Below are 21,821 nucleotides of genomic sequence, written 5' to 3' on the forward strand. Positions count from 1 at the left end.
CAGTGAGCCATGGTTGCACCACTGAACTCCAGCCTGGGCAACAGAGCTAGACCGTATCTCAAAAATAAATAAATAAATAAAAGAAAGAAAAAAAAGAAAAAAGAGGCCGGACGTGGTGGCTCACACCTGTAGTCCCAGCTACTCGGGAGGCTAAGGCACAAGAATCACTTAAAACCAGGAGGCCAAGGTTCCAGTGAGCCAAGATCACACCACTGCACTCCAGCCTGGGTGACACAGTGAGATTCTGTCTCATAAATAAATAAATAAATAAATAAATAGACAGATGAAAGGAAAATCATATCACAAATAACAATGATGTAAGTTGGATAACTTATCTAATCAAAAATAAAAGCTTTCCAGAAAGGCTCTCCATACATGCTGCCTCCTAGAGTACATTTATAGTAATATTATTCAGATAGCTTTCAAGAAGGAAAAAAAGTAGACAAAGGCATATCATGCAAATGCAAGCACAAATAAATTCAGAAAACAATATTACTTTCAATATATAATTCAAGGCAAAGGTATTAAACAGGCTAAAATAAGCCATTTGTTACTAGCAAAAGAATCTATAATAAAGATATCAGTCATGAACGTAAAAATCATATCAAAATGTGTGAAACAAACCAATAAGAATTTCTAAGACGAACAGAAAATGGCAATCCATGTTAAAAATAAACAAAAACCAGAAGTCCTGAATAACCTTATTAATAAAGTTGACTTAATAATAGATCTTATTCCCCTTACAGGCAAACGCTCTACCTTATTATCTAGCACCTACTGAAATTACCAAACTTGGCCAAATGGTAAGGCCCAAGAAAATGTCAATAAATCCTCCAAACATACCAAAATGTAATAAAACTAGAAAACAACAACACAGTATAAATGTTACAAAGAAAAAAATCTACCACTGTATACAATGCTTATAATTAATTATTCAAAGAGGAAATCATAATAGTAATTATATAATGCTTTGAAAGTAAGGGTAATGAGAACACATATTAAAACACTCATAAATGGCCGGGCGCGGTGGCTCACGCCTGTAATCCCAGCACTTTGGGAGGCCAAGGCAGGTGGATCGCAAGGTCAGGAGATGGAGACCATCCTGGCTAACACAGTGAAACCCCGCCTCTGCTAAAAATACAAAAACTTAGCCGGCCATGGTGGTGGGCGCCTGTAGTCCCAGCTACTCGGGAGGCTGAGACAGGAGAATGGCATGAACCCAGGAGGTGGAGCTTGCAGTGAGCCGAGATCGTGCCACTGCACTTCAGCCTGGGCGACAGACGGAGACTCCGTCTCAAAAAAAAAAAAAAAAAACACTCATAAATAATTATTCCGTCAAACAGAAAATCAGAATATTTTATCTGCCTTGAAACATGTATCAATATTATATCATGCCTTGAAACATGTATCAATGCCTAAAGAATTCTGCCAAAGCTCAAATCTGCAAGGGAGAAAGAAACATTAAAGACTTTTATTATCAAAAGAAAAGAACGAAAAGAAGTTGAATTTCGTTATGCACTCAACTCAAGAATTTAGAAACAGAACAATATAACCAATTTAACAGAAATATGAGCTGTGCACCGTGACTCACACCTATAATCCCAGTACTTGGGGAGGCGGAGACAGGCATATCAATCGAGCCCAGAAGTTCAAGACCAGCCTAGGTAACATGGTGAAACCCTGTCTCTACAAAAAATACAAAAATTTCCCAGGCCTTGTGGTGCATGCCTGTAGTCCCAGCTACTTGGGAGGCTGAGGTGGGAGGATCACTTGAGCCTGGGAGGTCAAGGTTGCAGTGAGCCGTGATTGCACTACTGTGCTGCAACCTGGGTGACAGAGCTGGGTGTCTCAAAAAAAAAAAAAAAAAAAGAGAGAGAGAGAGAAACACGGAGAAGGAAAGATATAAACAAGAGGAGAAATTAGTGAGTTAGAAAAACAATTTTAAAACCCAAGAGTTCATTCCTTGGGGAAAAAAATATAGTAATAAAACACACAACCCAACCAATCAACCTCTAAAAAGAGAAAGAACCAAACTTAGGAGTCAGAAAAACCTGGGATTATATAACCTATAACCCCAGAGGAGATGTAAGCAAATATTCCATATGACATTCTGCCAATATGTGTAATATATCAACCAAATACACATTTTTTAGAAAAATATAAAAATTGACTCAAGAAAATGTCAGAAACATAAACGACCCAAAATCATGGAAGAAATTGACAAAGTTGTCAAAGAATCATCTCTTGAAAGGGGTGATACTTCAACGATCTTTTGAGAAAATGTTCAACTTTAAAGGAAGGGAATAATTCCAATGTGAAATAAAGTATTCCAGAGGGAAAAACAATGGAAAACTTCCCAATTCATTTTAAGGAAAATAGCATAACTCTGATAATGAAATCAGACAAGAGAATGTCCAGGATCTAGGGGCAAAGAATGACAAGTCTTTATAACAGTGCACAAATAAACAGAATACTTGAGTAGACAGTGAGTAAATGTGGAAACATACCTTGCTCCCAGTTAGGATGGCTCAACATAAATCCTAATTCTCTCTAGATTAACTTGCAAATAAAATCCAATTCCCTTTAGTCCAGAGACATTAAATAACTCAGCCACGATCAGCCAACTCTTCAATACAGAGTTAAGATGCAAAACCGGATCTGCCTGACTCCAAAGACCATGTGTTTCCCAAGGGAAAGGAACTTGAACAGGTAATTGGATATTAGTAAAAACAGCTGACGCCAAACAGCAACCTGTCATCCTCACTGAACAGTGACAGGTGAGTGATGATCTTTTAATGACATTTCCCTATAGTAGTTTACTAATAATTTTGTAAGGCTTCTCTGATTAGTTACCATATTAATTTTATAATATCTTTGCCTGCATATTATTTACTTGCAAAGAATTAATTTTGTTTTACTTATATGCAAATGTCAAGAGACCTAATTTGTATAATCTCATAGTTGGTTTTATATTGTTAAGATTGGCAGACTTTTTTAACTATTTCTGCTGAATCTGTGTCACTTCCCAGCTACTCGGGTTAAGGTACAGTTTAAGTGGGATAGCAAACAGCTAATTAAGAACTTTCTCAACTCCCCCAAAATAATAAATGACATCGGCCAGCTGTGGTGGTTCACGCCTATAATCCCAACACTTTGGGAGGCTGAGGTGGGCAGATCACTTGAGGTCAGGAGTTTAAGACCAGCCTGGCCAATATGGTGAAACTCAGTCTCTACTAAAAATACAAAAAATAGCCAGGCATGGTAGCGGGTGCCTGTAATCCCAGCTACTGAGAAGGCTGAGGCAGGAGAATCGCTTGAACCTAGGAAGCAGGGATTGCAGTGAGCCGAGATCGCACCACTGCACTCCAGCCTGGGCGACAGGGCGAGACTCCATCTCAAAAAATAAATAAATAAATGACATCAATTACTTGTCAAGGTTTGTCTACAGGGTTTTTTGTTTGTTTTCTGAGACAGGGTCTTGCCCTGTCACCCAGGTTGGAGTGCAGTGGCATGATCATAGCTCACTGCAGCCTTGAACTCCTGGGTTCAAGTGATCCTCTTGCCTCAGCCACCCGAGTAACTGGGACTATAGGCATGCACCATCACACCAGGCTAAATTTTCTTTTTTTTTTTTTTTGTAGAGATGGGGTCTCACTGTGTTGCTCAGGTTGACCTCAAACTCTTGGCCTCAAGCAATCCTCCTCAGCCTCCCAAAGTGCAGGGATTACAGGCATGAGCCACTGTGCCCCACCTGTCTACAAGGTATTTAATTAGTCCTCATACCCACAACCAGAGCTTTTTTTTTTTAACTTCCTGTAATTGTCACAATGTTGTTAAAAACCCATGTGACAATTATGTAAAATGAGGTTTATTTCTACTTCTTAAAGCTCCTTCCTTCCACTCCTTTTTTCAGCTAACACCTACCCTCCTGCACCCTAGGGGTGCCCCTGCTTCCTCTTCCCCACTCTCAACTTGATCCCTTTAAAGCTGCTGGGTTAGCCTCCCTGGCACCTCCTCTTTCACACACAAGAGCAAGAAATGACTTTTTTTTTTTTTTTTTTTTGAGACAGAGTCTTGCTTGTTGTCCAGGCAGGAGTGCAGTGGCACAATCTCGGCTCACTCACTGCAACTTCTGCCCCCTGGGTTCAAATGATTCTTGTGCCTCAGCCTCCCGAGTTGCTGGGACTACAGGTGTGTGCCACCACACCCAGCTAAGTTTTTCTATTTTCAGTAGAGATAGGGTTTTGCCATATTGGCCAGGCTAGTCTGGAACTCCTGACCTCAAGGGATCTACCCGCTTCAGCCTCCCAAAGTGCTGGGATTATAGGCGTGAGCCACCACGCCTGGCCAGAAAAGACGAGTTTACTACCAAAGATAAGCCAAATGGCTACCCTCTGTTGCCTTGGATATTTGAGAGTGGACTGATCATCACCTAATGTTTTCCTTTTAAATGCCTTTTTATTACTTTCCACCTCTCCCGGAGGGCTCAGCTGAGAAAAAATACCCTAGAGCTCATTCAGCCTGGTACCAAGAGGATACGGATCTCTCGACCTGCTCTAGTTCTGCGGCTGGAGCGACTATGTCTGAGTATAAATCTCAGACAGCAAATAGGAGCCCTCTGGCCCAGCTGATTCTGCAGCATACTTCCCCACATTCTGTGCTTAGCATTTTCTAGGAGGAAATGAGACTTCACCTCCACCTACCAACTGTCTGGAAACCGATGACGGCTGGCACCGAGCGCCTGGGAGGTGCTGTGGAGATGTTCACGGTGTAGTTGGTGCCTGGGTACAGGGATAGGCACACTTCTGGGGTCCTGCTGTCTGTGGTCAAGTTGACTGTCTCCTCATGAACTGATTCCATAGGGTCCAACCGTTGTCCTTTAATGGATATCTTTGAGAGGAAAAGACAAGAGAACCCACTCTGACTCCAGTCAAAACAATCCAGGATTTGTGGCGCTGGAGCCCATTCTCCTACTATTCCATTTTATACTGCGCTGCTCAGCCAGGGAGCATTTGTAAGGTAAACCTGGTCTGCTGATAAAGTCTGATCAGCCCAGTGAATATTAAACCCCTAGAGGAGACATAAATGAGCAATCTCCCTAGGAAGTGCTCTCCTGCACACAAATGATCAAATGGAGACAATTGCAGCCTGAGGACCATTGGCTGCACTCTGTCACCAAGTCAGCAGATGCTCCCGGGCTTGCTCTGGGGGAGTGAAATACAAGTGCTTGGAAACAAGCAATCGTGAGGATGCCAAATATAAACACATCCCCCACACATGCACCCTGCTGAATGACAAATATGTTAAACACAAAATGCAAAATAACGAAATCATCCAGATATCTTCAAAAATTCCGTCGACTCTTTTTAAACGACAATGGGATCAGAAAGCAATTAGATTGATGCCAGGCGCGGTGGCTCATATCTATAATCCCAGCACTCTGGGAGGCTGAGGTAGGTGGATCACCTGAGGTCAGAAGTTCGAGACCAGCCTGGCCAACGTGGTGAAACCCCATCTCTACTGAAAATACAAAAAATTAGCCAAGCATGGTGGTGCACACCTGTAATCCCAGCTACTCAGGAGGCTGAGGCAGGAGAATCGCTTGAACCCGGGAGGCCGAGGTTGCAGTAAGCTGAGATCCCACCACCACTGCACCCCAGCCTGGGCAACAGAGTGAGACTGTCTCAAAAAAAAAAAAAAAAAAGGCAATTAGATTGAGAAGCTCTCATGGAAGCAAGTCCCTCTGACTCATATTCCCATGGGTGACGTGTCTGTCCTAGCAGGAAAAAGTAGATCACTTTACTTACCACATATGAGATCTTGGGGTTTATTCTTCCTGAGTTTATTTGCCATCTCACACAGGTATCATTAAACACTGATACGTCATTAATCTTTGTCAGAATTTCTAAAAGAGAAAAAGGCAGTCAACTCACAAAATGCATCAATGGGCTTTAGGAAAATTCTACAGGAGATCAGTCTATCTGCACAGCTGGTATCTCTGCTGGTCACCATTCATCCTCAGAGGCAGACACTGAGTCAGGCAATGCAAGCTCTCCCAAGCCAATCACCCAACTTCTCTTCATCATGAATGAGCGTGGCCCATTACCTGACTTAGAGGGAAAGGAAAGATTCCTGCTTGGGTATAGGTCAGAATTCTAACCTGTGATTCACCTGACAGGCCACTGGATGCCACTGGCATTCCACTCTGGTAGAATGGGACAAGGCCCAGAGCTGGGTCCTCAGTGAGACCTTCCCTGCAACTGCACAAGTAAGACCTGCTTCCACCTTTCTCTTCCCAGCAGAATGATGGGAAACTCCTTCAAGTCACTGCTATCCCATGGGGGAAAATGATGTGTCTCACCACACAGGACCACGCCTCAGAAACAGGTTGGGGCAAACTAAAGAAATTCTCTACAAGGTTCTTAGGTACTTCTGGGACTCCTGTAACTGAAGCTATTTAATCCTGGTCTATCAGGAGGCCACTGATTCCTCTGGGTTGTTCTGCTTCTTTTAAATATTCTGCATATATTCCAGGTAATGAATTCAGCAATGTGGGAAATCATACGAAGGCCTTGGTTCCCTGAGGTAGCATAGTTTTCAACAGTCCCAGTCAACCCACAAGTGGTTGTTCAGACAGGAAGAACGAAAGGAGATCTAGCTTTTTATTTCTTTGAAATCAAATTCCCAGCCGAGTGCAGTGGCTCACACCTGTAATCTCAGCACTTTGGGAGGCCAAGGTTGGCGGATCATCTGAGCTCGGAAGTTTGGGACCAGCCTGGCCAACATAGTGAAACCCCATCTCTACTAAAAATACAAAACTTAGCAGGGCGCGGTTGCACATGCCTGTAATCTCAACTACTTGGGAGGCTGAGGCAGGAGAATCGCTTGAAGCTGGGAGGCAGAGGTTGCAGTGAGCTGAGATTGCACCACTGCACTCCACCCTGGGTGACGGAGCAAAACTCCATCTCAAAAATAATAAAATAAAATAAACTTCCTACAGACAAGCAAAACTATCCTACTTGCAAATGATATGATCTTATACACTTCTATATATAAAACTCTAAGGAATCCACACCAAAACAAGTATTAGAACTGAGAAAGGAGGTCAGTGAGGTTGTGGGATACAAGGCCAATGTACAAAAATCTATTGTATTTCTATACACTAGCAATGAGCAGTCCAAAGATGAAATTAAGAAAACAATTTCATTTACAATACTATCAAAAGCAAACAGGCCTGGTGCAATGGCTCACGCCTGTAATCCCAGCACTTTGGGAGGCCAAGGCAGGTTGGTCACCTGAGGTCAGGAGTTCAAGACCAGCCCGGCTAACATAGCAAAACCCCGTCTCTAATAAAAATACAAAAATTAGCCGGGCATGGTGGTGCATGCCTGTAGTCCCAGCTACTTGGGAGGCTGAGGCAGGAGAATCACTTGAACCCGGGAGGCAGAGGTTGCAGTAAGCCAAGATCCTGCCACTGCACTCCAGCCTGGGTGACAGAGTGAGACTCCATCTCAAAAACAAAAACAAAAACAAACAAAATTCCTGCAGACAGAAGCTGTCATACAATTATTCCCGGAGAAAGTTATCCTCATGTCACCAAAAAGGGATATTCCACAGCCCCAGTTCAAGCTTTCCCACTGAAGCAGACACCTCTTAAGAACTCCTCAGCCTCTCTCAGCTTCCCCTGCTCCTTGTCCCATCCCTGCATGGGTTTTGACAACATGACCAGGTCTTGCCTCCTATTCTGGGGCTTCCCTGCTGCAGCACCCACACCCCAGCACGTGCCATCTGGAAGTGCAGGGGAGTTAAAATCCCATGGGGACAGGAGCTGGTAGAGAAATCCTTCCTCCTTTCTTTCCTCTGAAGGGCTATCCAACAAAGACTTAGTTTCTTCAGCATCTAAGGACACTGTCACACAGATGGGGTAATGCCCGCCCTCTGTGGAGACCAGTACAATCAGGCATCATACACTGACTCTCCTTCTTTCCCTGCTTTACTGCCCTTGGTTCCCACTCCTGGTGCCTGGGATTTGATTCTCTACTGCATAATAAATATAAACTCAATGAAAGGCTCCCATCTAAGAAGAGTGAGAAAGCTAATTCTCCATCTCAGAAAATGACTCTCCACAACTCAGCTCCTGTTTCTCCCTTCTAGTGAATCTCTTCGCAGTCTCCAAGTGCAAAAGGAAGCCTGCACCTTAGGTACCTGTAGGGCCAATCCTCTTCTCCCGTACTCAGAAGCAATGCTAGCTTTGGATTGACCCAGATCTACTGATCTCTCTGCCCAAAGAAGAGTTTATATCTTTACTAAATCATCCCTTCAGCAGCAATGCCTACATTCTGTGTCCCACATGACCTGGTCTTGGGTAAGCCCAGGTCATCTATTAGCAAGTGAAAATCAATGGAGGCAGAGAGGGGAAAATAGGCAAACTCCTACCGAGAGACCAGAAAGGCCACCTACGGCTGTCTGCAGCATTCCTGGATCTCCATATCAGTATTTCTCCCTAGAACACACACAACTTGAAATCAAAGAAATACTCCCCAATTGTGGGCCAGGTGGGTGCGGTGGCTCACGTCTGTAATCCTAACACTTTGGGAGGCTGAGACGGGCATATCACTTTAGGTCAGGAGTTTGAGACCAGCCTAGGCAACATGGTGAAACCCCGTCTCTACTAAAAATACGAAACAATTAGCCAAGCGTGGTGATACACGCCTGTAATTCCAGCTACTTGGGAGACTGAGGCATGAGAATTGCTTGAATCCGGGAGGCAGAGGTTGCAGTAAGCCAAGATTGTGCCACTGCACTGCAACCTGGGAGACAGAATGAGACTCCATTGCAAAAAAAGAAAAAAAAAGAAAAAAAGAAAAGAAAAAAAAGGAAAAAAAAAAGAAAAGAAATACTCCAATTATGAGCATAGGTACCATAGGAGACACAATGACCTTATCAGTTCGCCTCCTTGGGTAGCGTAAAGATGATGTTGGTACCAGTCTTTTATCAGCCTGAACAAGCCCCAGATATTTCTGGCCTCTACCCTCTTCGTTGCCCTTCAAAGCCCCAGAGCTCTTGGCATCTCTGCTCACTTACACATCCCTTTGATGCTAACTCACCACCTGGTCCAGAAAGAAAAGGCACCAGCCTAGCCCTCATCTTCTCTCTGAGTTGCCAGCAAAGCGAATTTCCTTCTTACTCTCAGTTCCTTTGTCATCCAAGCAGAGATTAGAAAGGAGTTTTCTTTCTTGTCCTTCCTTCTTGCTCATTCACTATGACAACTGTAAATGGCATCTCAAAGATGCCATCTGCCTCCAGCCTGTGCCATGCTCTCTGCACAGATGGGACCCAGATCCAATTATAGGGGTGTCAGATATTTCATCCCAGGGAGCAGTTTAACAAAGTTTGGTTGCTTTTCCCTCCAGGTGCCTACAAATTAGTTGGAAAGACTCCTTTATAAATGAATCAGATATTCAACATCTACATTAATGCTGCCCTTTTAATGGAGACTATATGCCCTCATTCCAATAGTGCTGATAACTGAAAACATTTCTGGAAGTCCTCTTTGGAGCTGTCCTGGGGCTCTTTCATTCCCTGCTCACTACTAACTGAGTGACTATCAAATGCCAAGCATCCTGCCATGCCAGGCACTGGGCTGTGACGATGTTATCTGCTGACTATGTAGGGAAAAAGTACTCTTGAAAGTCATGGATCTGTGAATGGTAGTTGAAGGCATGGGTGCAGGTGAGATATGCAGGTAGGACAGAGACAGTGAATGGCCCAATGGAAGAACACTGGGAAACACCAAAACCCAGGAGGGAACCAGAGGAGAAAGGCAATGCAGAAGACAGGCAGGAGGCTGGTAGAGTGACTGACGTCTAGGAAGGAAAGGAAGGACTTGAAAGAGTGTCTCTCAGCCTTCCAAGGCCAGGCACAGTGACTGACACCTGTAATCTCAGCACTTTGAGAGGCCAAGGCAAGCGGATTACTTGAGACCAGGAGTTCGAGACCAGCCTGGCCAACATGGCGAAAACATGTCTCTACTAAAAATAGAGAAATTAGCCAGGTGTGATGGTGCACACCTGTAATCCCAGCTACTCGGGAGGCTGAGGCACGAGAATCGCTTGAACTTGGGAGGCGGAGGTTGCAGTGAGCTGAGATCGTGCCACTGCACTCCAGCCCGGGTGATACAACAAGACTCTGTCCCTAAAAAATAAAAATAAAAAAATTTTTAAGAAAATTATCAGCCTTCCTTCCCACCAGTCTCCCACAGCCTCCTCATCCCCTAGCCAAGAAGGGCCTGGAGCAGGTCAAGGCAGAGGGTGCAAACTCCATCTCCCTCTCTCCTCTCGCACGGCTGTTCTCCCCTCGTGGAGTGCCCACGGCATCAGGATTAGATGTGTGGTTTGACTTTGGGTAGAGGTGGGAAGAGCAGGCCCTTGGCCTGTCCAGCTGTAGAACACAGTGGCCTCTCTGGCTTAAAAGAAGGAGGCCCCCACAGTGTCCAGCAGAACTCTCACTGGATTTGGGGAAAGAAAATCTCAGTGGGTGATAAAGCAAGTGCCTTTGTTTTGCTTTACTCTGTGTGTGTGTGTGTGTGTGTGTGTGTACACACATGTACATATACATAATGTTAAGTATATATACAGATATACGTAATGTTATGTATGTTGGTATTTTGTTAGCATCTAGTATTGCTGTATGTGGTACTTAACACATTTGTAACTAAATATGTAAGTCATTATATAATGACCACCCCTCCTGAATGTAACTTTACGATGGCAAAGATCATGTTTCTCTCTCTATCCTCAGGCCCTAGTACAGTGCCTTAAATATAGATATTAAAAACTATGTATTATTTGGTTGGCTGGTTGAATGGATGGATAAATGATCAACGATGCTAAATGTTGTGGAAAGGTTGAGAAGAATGACAGCTGAAACTGGAACATGAAGTTGGCAGTTAGGTGGTCATCAGTGACCTTGGTGAGATGCTACAGTGAAGTGGGGGTGTTCGATGCCTGGTTTCCCCCCAGTAGGCTGAGAAGAGCATAGGAGGGGAGGGAACAAGACAGTGAGCCCAGACTACTCTTTCAGAAGTCCCACTGTGCAAGGACAGGGGCTGGTCTAGTGTACTCCCTTGGTTTACAATTTTATATCCTTTTTCTTTATTTTTGGAAACAGCAAAAGGTCATGCAGAATAAATCCAGGTGACCCAAACAGATGGTCAAGCAAGCTTAGCATCATTTCTAGTCAAAACAGCATCTGATTTCAAAAGGAATGTAACTGATCTTCTAATACAGCTCATAAACTACCTCCAAAGGCCATTCTCAAATAGGATTCCAAGGCAAACGCATGATGATAATGGCAGCACCACAGAAATCAGGGCATGGCTTCTCACAGTGGCTACTTGAATAAATGTATGTTTGGCTATAAAAGTTTTAATGTGTTTCCTTTCTTTCTTTGAAGTCTTAGATTCACATAAAATAAGTAGGAGTAGCATGGCTTAGAGTACGTTAGTATAAAATGTATTGCACACTTTGGGATGATTTTTGGTGGCATATGAATACTTTTTTTCTTTTTTGGAGACGGAGTCTTGCACTGTCGCCCAGGATGGAGTGCAGTGGCGTGTTCTCAGCTCACTGCAACCTCCGCCTCCTGAGTTCAAGTAATCCTCCGGCCTCAGCCTCCTGAGTAGCTGGGACTACAGACGCGTGCCACCACACCCAGCTAATTTTTGTATCTTTAGTAGAGACGGGGTTTCACCATGTTGACCAGGCTGGTCTCAAACTCCTGAACTCAGGTGATCCCCCGCTCTCGGCTTCCCAAAGTGCTGGGATTACAGGCGTGAGCCACCACGCCCAGCCAGGAATACATTTTTATCTGTTCGCTATGTATCGGTTTTTGTGTATATCAGAAAAATACACCTATTTCATCAAACTCATGAGATCACATATATTGTCCTTAATAAATTTGAATTAAAAATTTAAGGTTAGGTTGTTTAAGGAAACATTCTAAGTAAATAATACTCTTATTATGGCAAACATTGTGTCAGGGTGGTATACAAATAATTCAAGTTTGGAAGACACTGACGTAGGAGAAAGAATGTGGTCTTTCTGGGCTTACAGGCCTCAGTTCAAATCCTGGCTCTACCATTTGCTAATTATTGAGTGACCATGTAAAAGTCACTTAACCTTTATGAGTCTCAGACTACTCATCTATGACATGAAAATAACAAAGCTTACTTCAAAAGGGTTTTAAGAGGATGAAATGAAATCGAGCATTAAGGTCCCTAGCTGAGCCCTGGGTGTGTACATTCATGCTCAGCCAGCAGTAGCTATAATGCTTGATGGTCCAAACCTCATTCACATATTCCAATACATCCGGCCATGTGGCTATTTATGTAAATGTATCCATTTATTCCGGCTGACCTTTCTGTTCCATCTGAAATGTGTGTGGCTGCAAGTGAGCACCCAGTGGGCTGGAGAAGAGGGTCACCAGCCAAACAGAAGGGACAGAGGGCAACAGGAGTCCTGGAGGCATCAGACAGTGCCCAGGGCAGTTTAGAGGCACAGAAAGGATCCTAGCGATAAACAGCCTCTGTTCCAGCAGAGATGTTACCCTTCCGAGAGCGTGGAGTGAGTGAGCGTCAGCCTTATAATCATTAACTCAGATCCTAAACATGAAAAGCCAAATGGCCTGTGCAGAATGGAAGCCAGGGAAAGTCTTATCAAGAATGAATCAGTCTCTTTGATCTTGAGGTAAACCGACTCATTAACATCAAGCTTCCACCTGGGGTTTTTCCAGACACGAAAGTGATTGCCTAATTCCCAGCTGTCTGGAGTTTCCAGTCCAAACTGGCCTTGCTGGAGAGCGGGGGCCGGGGAAAAAAAAAAGTCCTACCAGCTTGATAGAGCTCACACCCCATTAAAAGCACATACAATTTGTGCTACTAATCCCAAAGACTAGTGGCTTCATTAAAAACAACCCAGGTAAAGATAAATTATTCTACCCAGTTTGGAACTGAACAGGAAGATAAACAGTGAAAACAGGACAGAGGTAGGAGGCATTCAGAGAAGCAGAAAAGTAGAAAAAGATGAGAGGGGAAGCCAAAAGTGAACACAAAGAAAGGGAAATGTAAAATATACAGAGACAGGAGGATGGCTTGAGGCTAGCAGTTTGAGACCAGCCTGGGCAACACAATGAGACCCCCGTCTCTATAAAAAAATTTAAAAAAATGTAGCCACACGTGGTGGGTCATGTCTGTAGTCCCAACTGGTTGGGAGGCTGAGGCAGAAGGATCGCTTGAGCCCAGGAGTTTGAGGCTGTGGTGAGCTGTGATCACTGCACTTCAACCTGGGTGACAGAGTGAGACTCCATCTCCAACAACAACAACAACAACAAAATACACAGAGACAGTTGGGATGAGGGGAGTGAAGAAATAGGTAACAAGTGAAAAACAGGGAAAAGAAAAAAGAAGAGGGGTAGCTGAGCAAGAGCCATGGTAATCAGCAGCTCTCACTACATTACCAGAAGCCTCTCCTACCTACACACCCAGAGATCATCTGCACTGCACCATGAATTAATCAGCATGTAAATCATCCCCTTTATCTGCGGAAATTGAATTTAGCTGCCAATCCTGATTGAGGGCATAAAGGCCTCCTCACAGAAAGATCACAGCTCTCAGGGAGAATGCCTTTTCTTTTCTTAAATCAAAGCTCACATAAACCCATGGAAACAGCTGCAGCTGGAGCCACAGACTTTGTGAAAGGTAGCAGGCTGAGGATGGTAATTATAATTAGCAGTTACATAACATGTTTGTTCTTCAAAGTGCTCTACAAGCATCAGCTAATTAATAGCTTACTATGCCCCATGCAGATTCACTGGTTTTTCATGCGGTGACTAATTCTTATACCCCCATTGACTGCTGAATGGTGGAGGCAGAGCAGCTTGAGCAATGAAGCAAATGGCTGAGGCTCAGAAGCTATACCCAGCTCTTACCAAGTGACTCCAGCGTTTGATCTGTGTCGGGAATACTTCCCCAAACATTGAATTCAGCATTCCAGGAGGCAGCTACCTCACTTCCTCCAAATAACTCTTGGAGGTGCTTTTGCAAATGCCATGATAGGTTGGAGTGACCATCAGTCTAGTCCAGCGTGGCATTAGCTCCAATTATTAAGACTGGAACCCTAGAGTCTTTGGTGTCAGTTACACGCCTGCCCTTGCTCCTCTGTGCAGGCTGGGCAAGTCAATGAGACCTCTCTAAGAGAAGACTGCATTATATCTCTGGGTTCTCATCCAGCTCTACCCTTCTTTGTTTTTCTGATTGCAGTCTCTGGCCTACATCCTCTTGAATTCGCGATGGAGATAACCAAATATAGGAATTGCATGGCACACACAGGGCCTCAACGGCAGAGCTGAGCTTTCCATCTATCCCAAGAATGTTTTACTCAAGGATTTCAGAGGTCCAGGAACAGCTTGTTACTTGTAAAACATTATATGTGTATGTGTATGTGCATATCTTTGGGGAAAATGTCTGTTTTCCCTGTTGCACTGTAAATTCCAAGAGGGTCATGCCGACAAAGTACCTGACATATAGTGCATGCTAAATAAATATCTATTGAATGAATGGACAGATTTCCTCAAATTCCCATCCCCAACATCATTATGAACCATTGCTCTATGGACAAATAATCCCCAGGGGCCTACATGTCTTGTTTGCTCTGGCTAGACTTTCCGATGGAAAATGTTGGTGGGCAAGACCACAATTCTGCTGCTAGTCAAACCAGAGACCTAGATCAAAGCTCCTGGAGATTTCACTCTTCAGAGACTTGTCTTCAGAGCCAAGCAAGTCAACAGCCAGAAATATATTCCCAGGGACTATGTGACAACCATTTGTCATACCTTCTGATCAACCATCACAAATGGTAAGAATCATTGCCTTTTCTCACCTTGTCCCTCAGAGGCAGAGGTGTGAAATGAATCACGTAGAAGTGCATGCTTCTGATTCATGAGAAGATCTTCACATGAGGCTAACAACTTTAGGAAAAAGACTAACATGTGCATGGTGCTTTTAGCTTTCTAAAATGCGCCCCACAGATTATCTTATTCGATTCCTTTTGAACACTCTCTGAGGTAAGAAAAACAGACTTTATTTCCCTCTTTTATAGATGAGGAAACCGAGGCTCCGAATGCCTTGCCTAATGACACACAGCTAATATATGGCATTGCTAGAATATGAAGTGAAGTCTCAAAACTCCTTTTTTTTTTATTGAGACAGAGTCTCACTCTATTCCCCAGGCTGGAGTGCAGGGACGTGATCTTGGCTTACAACTGTCTCCTGGGTTCAAGCAATTCTCCTGCATCAGCCACCCGAGTAGTGGGGACTACAGGTGTGCACCAGCACACCTGGCAAATTTTTAATTTTTTGTAGAGATGGGTTCTCACTATGTCACCCAGGCTGGTCTTGAACTCCTGGGCTCAAGCAATCCTCCTGCCTTGGCCTCTCAAAGTGCTGGGATTACAGGTGTGAGCCACTGCACCCGGCTAATTTTTGTATTTTTAGTAGACATGGGGTTTTGCCATGTTGGCCAGGCTGGTCTTGAACTCCTGACCTCAAGTGATCCACCTGCCTCAGCCTCCCAAAGTGCAGAGATTACAGTCATGAGCCACTGCACCAGGCCTCAAAACTCCTTTTCACTAGCAATTCCACTTCTGGATATATACCCAAAAGAATTGAAAACAGGGTCTCAAAGAGAGATTTGTACACACATTTCATAGCAGCATTATTCATCATAGCCAAAAGATGGAACATACCCAAGTGTCCATCAACAGATGAATGGATAAACAAAATGTGGGATACTCATATAACAGACTAGATGAAGAAAGGAAATGTTGACACATGTTACAACATGGATGTATCTTAAAGACATTATGCTTAGTGAAATAAGCCAGTTTCAAATGGACAAGTACCATATGAGATACCTACAGTAGTCAAATTCACAAGAGACAGAAAGTAGAAGGGTGAGGTTCCAGGGGCTGTCAGGAGGGGCAAATGGGGAGTTGTTGTTTAATGGGTATAAAGTTTCAGTTTTGCAAGATGAAAAAGTTCTGGAGATTGGTTGTGCAACAACATGAGCATACATAAACACTACTGAACTGCACACTTAAAAATAGTTAAGATGGTGTATTCATCAGTTTCATGTTGCTATAAAGGAATACCTGAGACTAGGTAATTTATAAAGAAAAGAGGTTTATCCAGCTCATGGTTCTGCAGGCTGTACAGGAAGCATGGCACCAGCATCTGCTTCTGGTGAGGGCCTTGGGAAGTTGACCATTGAGGCAGAAGGTGAAGAGGCAGCAGGCATGTCATACGGCAAGAGAGGGAGCCAGAGAGAGAGAAGGAGGTGCCAGGCTCCTTTTAACAACCAGCTCTGATGTGAACTAAGAGCAAGAACTCATCACCAAGGGGAGGACACAAAGCCATTCCTGAGTGATCTGCCCCCATGACCCAAACACTTCCCACCAGGCCCCACCTCCAACACTGGAGACCACATTTCAGCATGAGATATGGAGGAGACAAACATCCAAACTATATTAGATAATAAGCCAGGCATGGTGGCTCACACCTGTAATCCCAGCACTTTGGGAGGCCTAGGCAGGCAGATCACTTGAGGCCTGGAGTTTGAGACCAGCCTGGGCAACATGGTGAAACCCCATCTCTACTAAAAATACAAAAATTAGCTGGGCATGGTGGCGGGCACCTGTAATCTCAGCTACTTGGGAGGCTGAGGCAGGAGAATCACTTGATCACTGCAACCCGGGAGGCAGAGGTTGCCATGAGCTGAGATCGTGCCAGTGCACTCCAGCCTGGGTGACAGAGCAAGACTCCATCTCAAAAAAAAGAAATAAAACTACATTAGATGTTAAATTTTATGTTTTATGTGTGTTAACACAATTAAGAAACATTAAAAAAACTATTTTTCATCATACCACCTTTTCTCTGAAAAGTGGCCAACAGGTGTTAAGTTAGGAGCATGCCCCTCTGAGAAAATGGTTCATGGAGAAAAATGTCTCAGCCAGTCAAGCAGAGGGGACAGGAATCACAGCGATGTAAGTCTCAAAAGATGGATGCATAACATTTTCCATCCAACTTATTTTTCCAACCCACCCTCTAAATCTTCAGGATTTAGCTGACAAATCTAAAGCCAGGTGCACAACCAGGTAAATAGCAGAGCTGGGTACAGTATGTAGAGTGAAGCAGCAATCAGATAGTTTTAGGCCCTCGGCTCCCACTGGCTGTTTTGTTCCTGGGTAGCAGGATCCCAGAAGAACAGAATCTGTACCTGTGCATGTTAAAGTACTTTTTCTCCAGGTGCCTTTCTCTGTGCAAACAGAAGTGATCTTTCCTCCAGGGCTCTCAAAGCCCTCTTGACAGACATAGCGAGCCACACCGCCCAGCCTGGAGCTGTGATTTCCTACCAAGATGGCGTGCCACATTTCTGGAGGGTTGCCACAGTTGATCTCTGCAATGGGAACCAACACAGCACTGGTTACAAGCCCTGACTTCCAGCCCTACAATTCATATCTTTAAAATAAATATTTAATAGTGATAGAGCCCACTCAAACAGGAAAAGAGAAAACACTAACCCCATCAAATAATCCAATATAAGTATGTCTGAATTTTAAAAAATTTCCAAACATGCACACATAGAGAATAGTCAAATTATGCAATTATTTACTTATAAAGAATTCATTGATCTATGAAATAATATATCTGAGGGTCCTTTTAAATATTACAGTTCTCTAGTACATTTTACTATGTATCTTCAGACCATCAATCCCAGGATAGATGATAATGCAATTGTAGCAATTATTGCCAACTGACTGTTAAATAGAAGATATTCAAAATCTCTGAACTTTTTAAAGCAAATTAATGGAGAAAGTATTTACCTCCTAAGGATTCAACTTATATGCACCTTTCAAAGAAAAAAATCAGTTGCATAGGAGGAGACAAACCTGGAATTACAAAATTGATATGAAATTTTTTTCTCTACAACTCTGACTACTAAAAGACAATTAAATATTTACAAAGAACGATCTAGAGGTAAAAGATTATGACATAACCATTCTAGACCCAGCCAAACTATACTTCACTTAAGAGCCCAAGAAAGTCATTTTTAGATATTTCAGAATTTTAAAAAATTGATCCGTTTATCTTTTCTGGGAAAAAAAATCGAAAAGATGAATCAGAACAAATATCATAAGAATAAGTGTACAGGGCAGACAGGTTTTAGAGAAAACACCAAGGAACAATGAAATCAGCAAGATGTATGGATGTCTCCATAATCATTTAAATGTGACTGTAGAGCTTGATATAACTATTAGGAAAGGATTCTAGAACTAGGCCGGGCGCGGTGGCTCACGCTTGTAATCCCAGCACTTTGGGAGGCCGAGGCGGGCAGATCCCGAGGTCAGGAGATCGAGACCACGGTGAAACCCCATCTCTACTAAAAATACAAAAAAAAAAAAATTAGCCGGGCGTAGTGGCGGGCGCCTGTAGTCCCAGCTACTCGGAAAGGCTAAGGCAGGAGAATGGCGTGAACTCGGGAGGTGGAGCTTGCAGTGAGCCAAGATTGCACCACTGCACTTCAGCCTGGGCGACAGAGCGAGACTCCGTCTCAAAAAAAAAAAGGATTCTAGAACTAAAAGTTGAACAATGTAAAATAATAATAAAAATAAAATTTCAAATTATTTCAATAAAACCAGAGCAGTGAGTTGAAGGGAAGAAGTAAAGCATACTAATGTTTCATGCCACACAATAGTGCCCATGGATACAATGTTATTCAAGAAAGTATAATAAATATAAAATAAGATGGCACTAATAATTTCAAGTGTCGCCAATAGTCCCAGTTATACCCAAACACAGAAAGAAAAAAAAAAATCTGTTCTTCCATGGTAAGAGAAAAAAAAAAAGAAAAAAGAAAGAAAAAAAACTTAAGGCACTCATTCTGATTTGTGATTTTCTCCCCAATCTGTAGAAAGCCAAGAAAATTAAGCCCTCCTGACATCCAGGCTTTTTAAACAGAAGTACTTTTATTGAGATAACAGCATTCAAACTAGAGAAAATCATATAACCTGTTCCCATATCCCCATCAGCCATCCTTGGCCTTAGAAATAGATGGCTTCTTTTAAATGAGCCTCTGATACAGAATGTGTGGATTTAATGGAATTGCACTCTTTTCCATCCCATTATGGATGCTTGGTCGGTTGCCGGACTCCAGAGTTATTTCCAGGAGGGAGGTTTCCCAAAGCAGGACTCATCTAATTTCCAACCCTGTCTATCTCTCATGTCCCATGTTTGCCCACAGAGCTTTGGTTCCCTTTCCATGCATATTCACCAGACACAAGACCCCTTGGCCCTCATCATGTTTTCCCAGCATCAAACCTTTAGACGTATTTAATGGCCCAAGGCATTCCAAGAATGAATATATTTGTGTGTACACAAGCAACCAACCAAAGAGATAGTTAATGTTTCATAAGACTGCCTAGTCACATTGTTGACATCTGAAACATCTTCTAATTTAAGACAGAGTTCAGTTACAGCAGGAAGTAGGGGGACATCACTAAGGAGGTTGGAGGTATAGGTTCGTGCACACTGAAGGTGGAAGGTTAAAGTGCTCAGTGGAGAAGTCTCGGAGGGAACCCAGTGAAAAGTCATTGGATTAGGAGAGAAGCACAAATACAAAAGGGATAAAAGTACAAAAGATAACTAGATTGGCTTCCATCTTGGACGTGACCAAGAATAATGGAAGGCATGATGACTTTGGTTGGGACTGCAAGATTTTTTTTTTTAATTAATACCAAATATCACCCAATTGATAAGAAATCAATAACTTGTTCTCTAGGGATTAAGGCTCAAAGGCTCAGGTGGATGCCCCGTTAGGAAGCAGCTTGGACCTGTGGCTCTGTGAGTTTCCCGTTAACAGAGCTATTCAAGTTGAACAATCCCTCAGCAAGAGACATTTAGAGAGGATTTCAGCATGGCTTGGATTAAACGCATGGTTCTAACAGCTATACATCTGAATCCCCTGGGAAGCTTTAGAAAAATGCACGTGCTGGAGTCCCACACCCACCCAGAGATAACTCTTCTGATTCAGTAGTACTGAATTGGGTTCTTGGTATTCAAATTTCTACAAAGCTCCAAATGTAATTTTGGCGCACACCCTCAGCTGAGAATCTGAATGAAATCCTGGTACAAATGGCTACCATTTGTCATCATATGCATTCCAACAGGATCCTAAGTATAAAGCATTAATATTCACAATACCCATCCATGTTAAGGGTTATTGTCCCCACTGTACAGGCGAAGACAGCTCAAAATGATTGAATGATACATCCAAAGTTACACAGGCAATTATGGGATGGCCAGGAGTTGAAGGCATGTCTTTTCCCTACAACCACAGCTTCTCGAAAGTTGGCCGGGCACAGGGGCTCACACCTGTAATCCCAGCACTTTGGGAGGCCGAGGCAGGCAGATCACTTGAGACTGGGAGTTTGAGACCAGCCTGGCCAACATGGCAAAACCCCATCTCTACTAAAAATACAAAAATTACCCGGGCGTGGTGGCACATGCGCCTGTAATCCTACTACTCAGGAGACTGAGGCACAAGAATCACTTGAACCCACGAGGCAGAGGTTGCAGTGAGCTGAGATTGTGCTACTGCACTCCAGCCTGGCCAACAGAGTGAGACTCCATCTCAAAAAGAAAAAGAAAACTGCTATTCCAACTCTGAAATTCTATAGTCCCCGTGCCTCCCATCTCAGCTCACTCTCCTCTGCTTTTGCACTCACACCTTCTTCTGCAGGTGCACTCTTTCTCCCTCGCACTGAGCAAAGTCCTTCCCCATGCCTGATCTGCTCCATGACTAACAAAGGGATCCTATCTTCCTCTGAACTTTTAAGATCCATGTTCGTTTGTTTATTTATTCCTGTTTATTGAGTGCCTAGTACATGCTAGCCATTATAGCAGTGAACAAAATGAATAAGATTTCTGCCCTCATGGAGCTTAGGGAGAGTCAATAGACAAAAAAATAAATAAATAAATAAGTCAACACATAACTGTGATTGTGGTAAATGTTATACAGAAATAATAATAACAATTATTATTAAGTGATAGGATGGGGAAAACTTCCATTGTTGTTGTCGCTGTTGTTGCGATCTCACGCTATTGCCCAGGCTGGAGTGCAGTGGTGCCATCACAACTCACTGCAGCCTTGACCTCCCGGGCTCAAGAAATCCTTCCACCTCCGCCTCCCGAGGAGCTGGGACCACGGGCATGTACCACCATGCCCAGCTAATTTTTCAGTTTTTTGTAGAGACGGGGTCTCTCTGTATTGCCCAGGCTGGTCTCGTACTCTCGGACTCAAGCGATCTTACCAGCCTCAACTTCAAAAAAACATTTTTGTTTGTTTTTTGTTTATTTTTGTTTTTGTTTGTTTGTTTTGAGACAGTCTCACTCTGTTGCCCAGGCTGGAGTGCAGTGGCACGATCTCAGCTCATTGCAACCTCTGCCTCCCAGGTTCAAGTGATTCTCATGCCTCAGCCTCCCAAGTAGCTGGGACTACAGGCATGAGCCACCACACCCGGCTAATTTTTTGTAGTTTTAGTAGAGATGGGGTTTTGCCATGTTGCCCAGGCTGGTCTTGAACTCCTGAGCTCAAGTGATCTGCCTGCCTCAGCCTCCCAAAATGCTAGGATTACAGGCATGAGCCACCATGCCCGGCCTACAATTTTTTTTTTTTTTTTTTTTTTTTTGAGATGAAGTCTCACTCTGT

The 21,821-nt window shown here is 43.5% G+C and overlaps 1 protein-coding gene across 7 annotated transcripts in view; it reads right to left on the reverse strand.

Moving 5' to 3' along the window:
* The window catches only part of SUSD1 (sushi domain containing 1), a 135,668-nt gene that overhangs the window by 67,485 nt on the left and 46,362 nt on the right, over window positions 1-21,821 (reverse strand). For all 7 annotated transcript variants that reach the window (XM_032164871.2, XM_058445864.1, XM_032164872.2 and 4 more), the window contains 3 exons: window positions 17,331-17,510; window positions 5,808-5,905; window positions 4,704-4,890 (listed from right to left, as the gene is read on the reverse strand). In XM_032164871.2, coding sequence (XP_032020762.1) covers window positions 4,704-4,890; window positions 5,808-5,905; window positions 17,331-17,510 — 465 coding nt within the window. The remainder of the gene's footprint in view (window positions 1-4,703; window positions 4,891-5,807; window positions 5,906-17,330; window positions 17,511-21,821) is intronic.

The sequence above is a fragment of the Hylobates moloch genome, unplaced genomic scaffold (assembly GCF_009828535.3).
Source record: "Hylobates moloch isolate HMO894 unplaced genomic scaffold, HMol_V3 SCAFFOLD_10, whole genome shotgun sequence".
NCBI lineage: Eukaryota > Metazoa > Chordata > Mammalia > Primates > Hylobatidae > Hylobates > Hylobates moloch.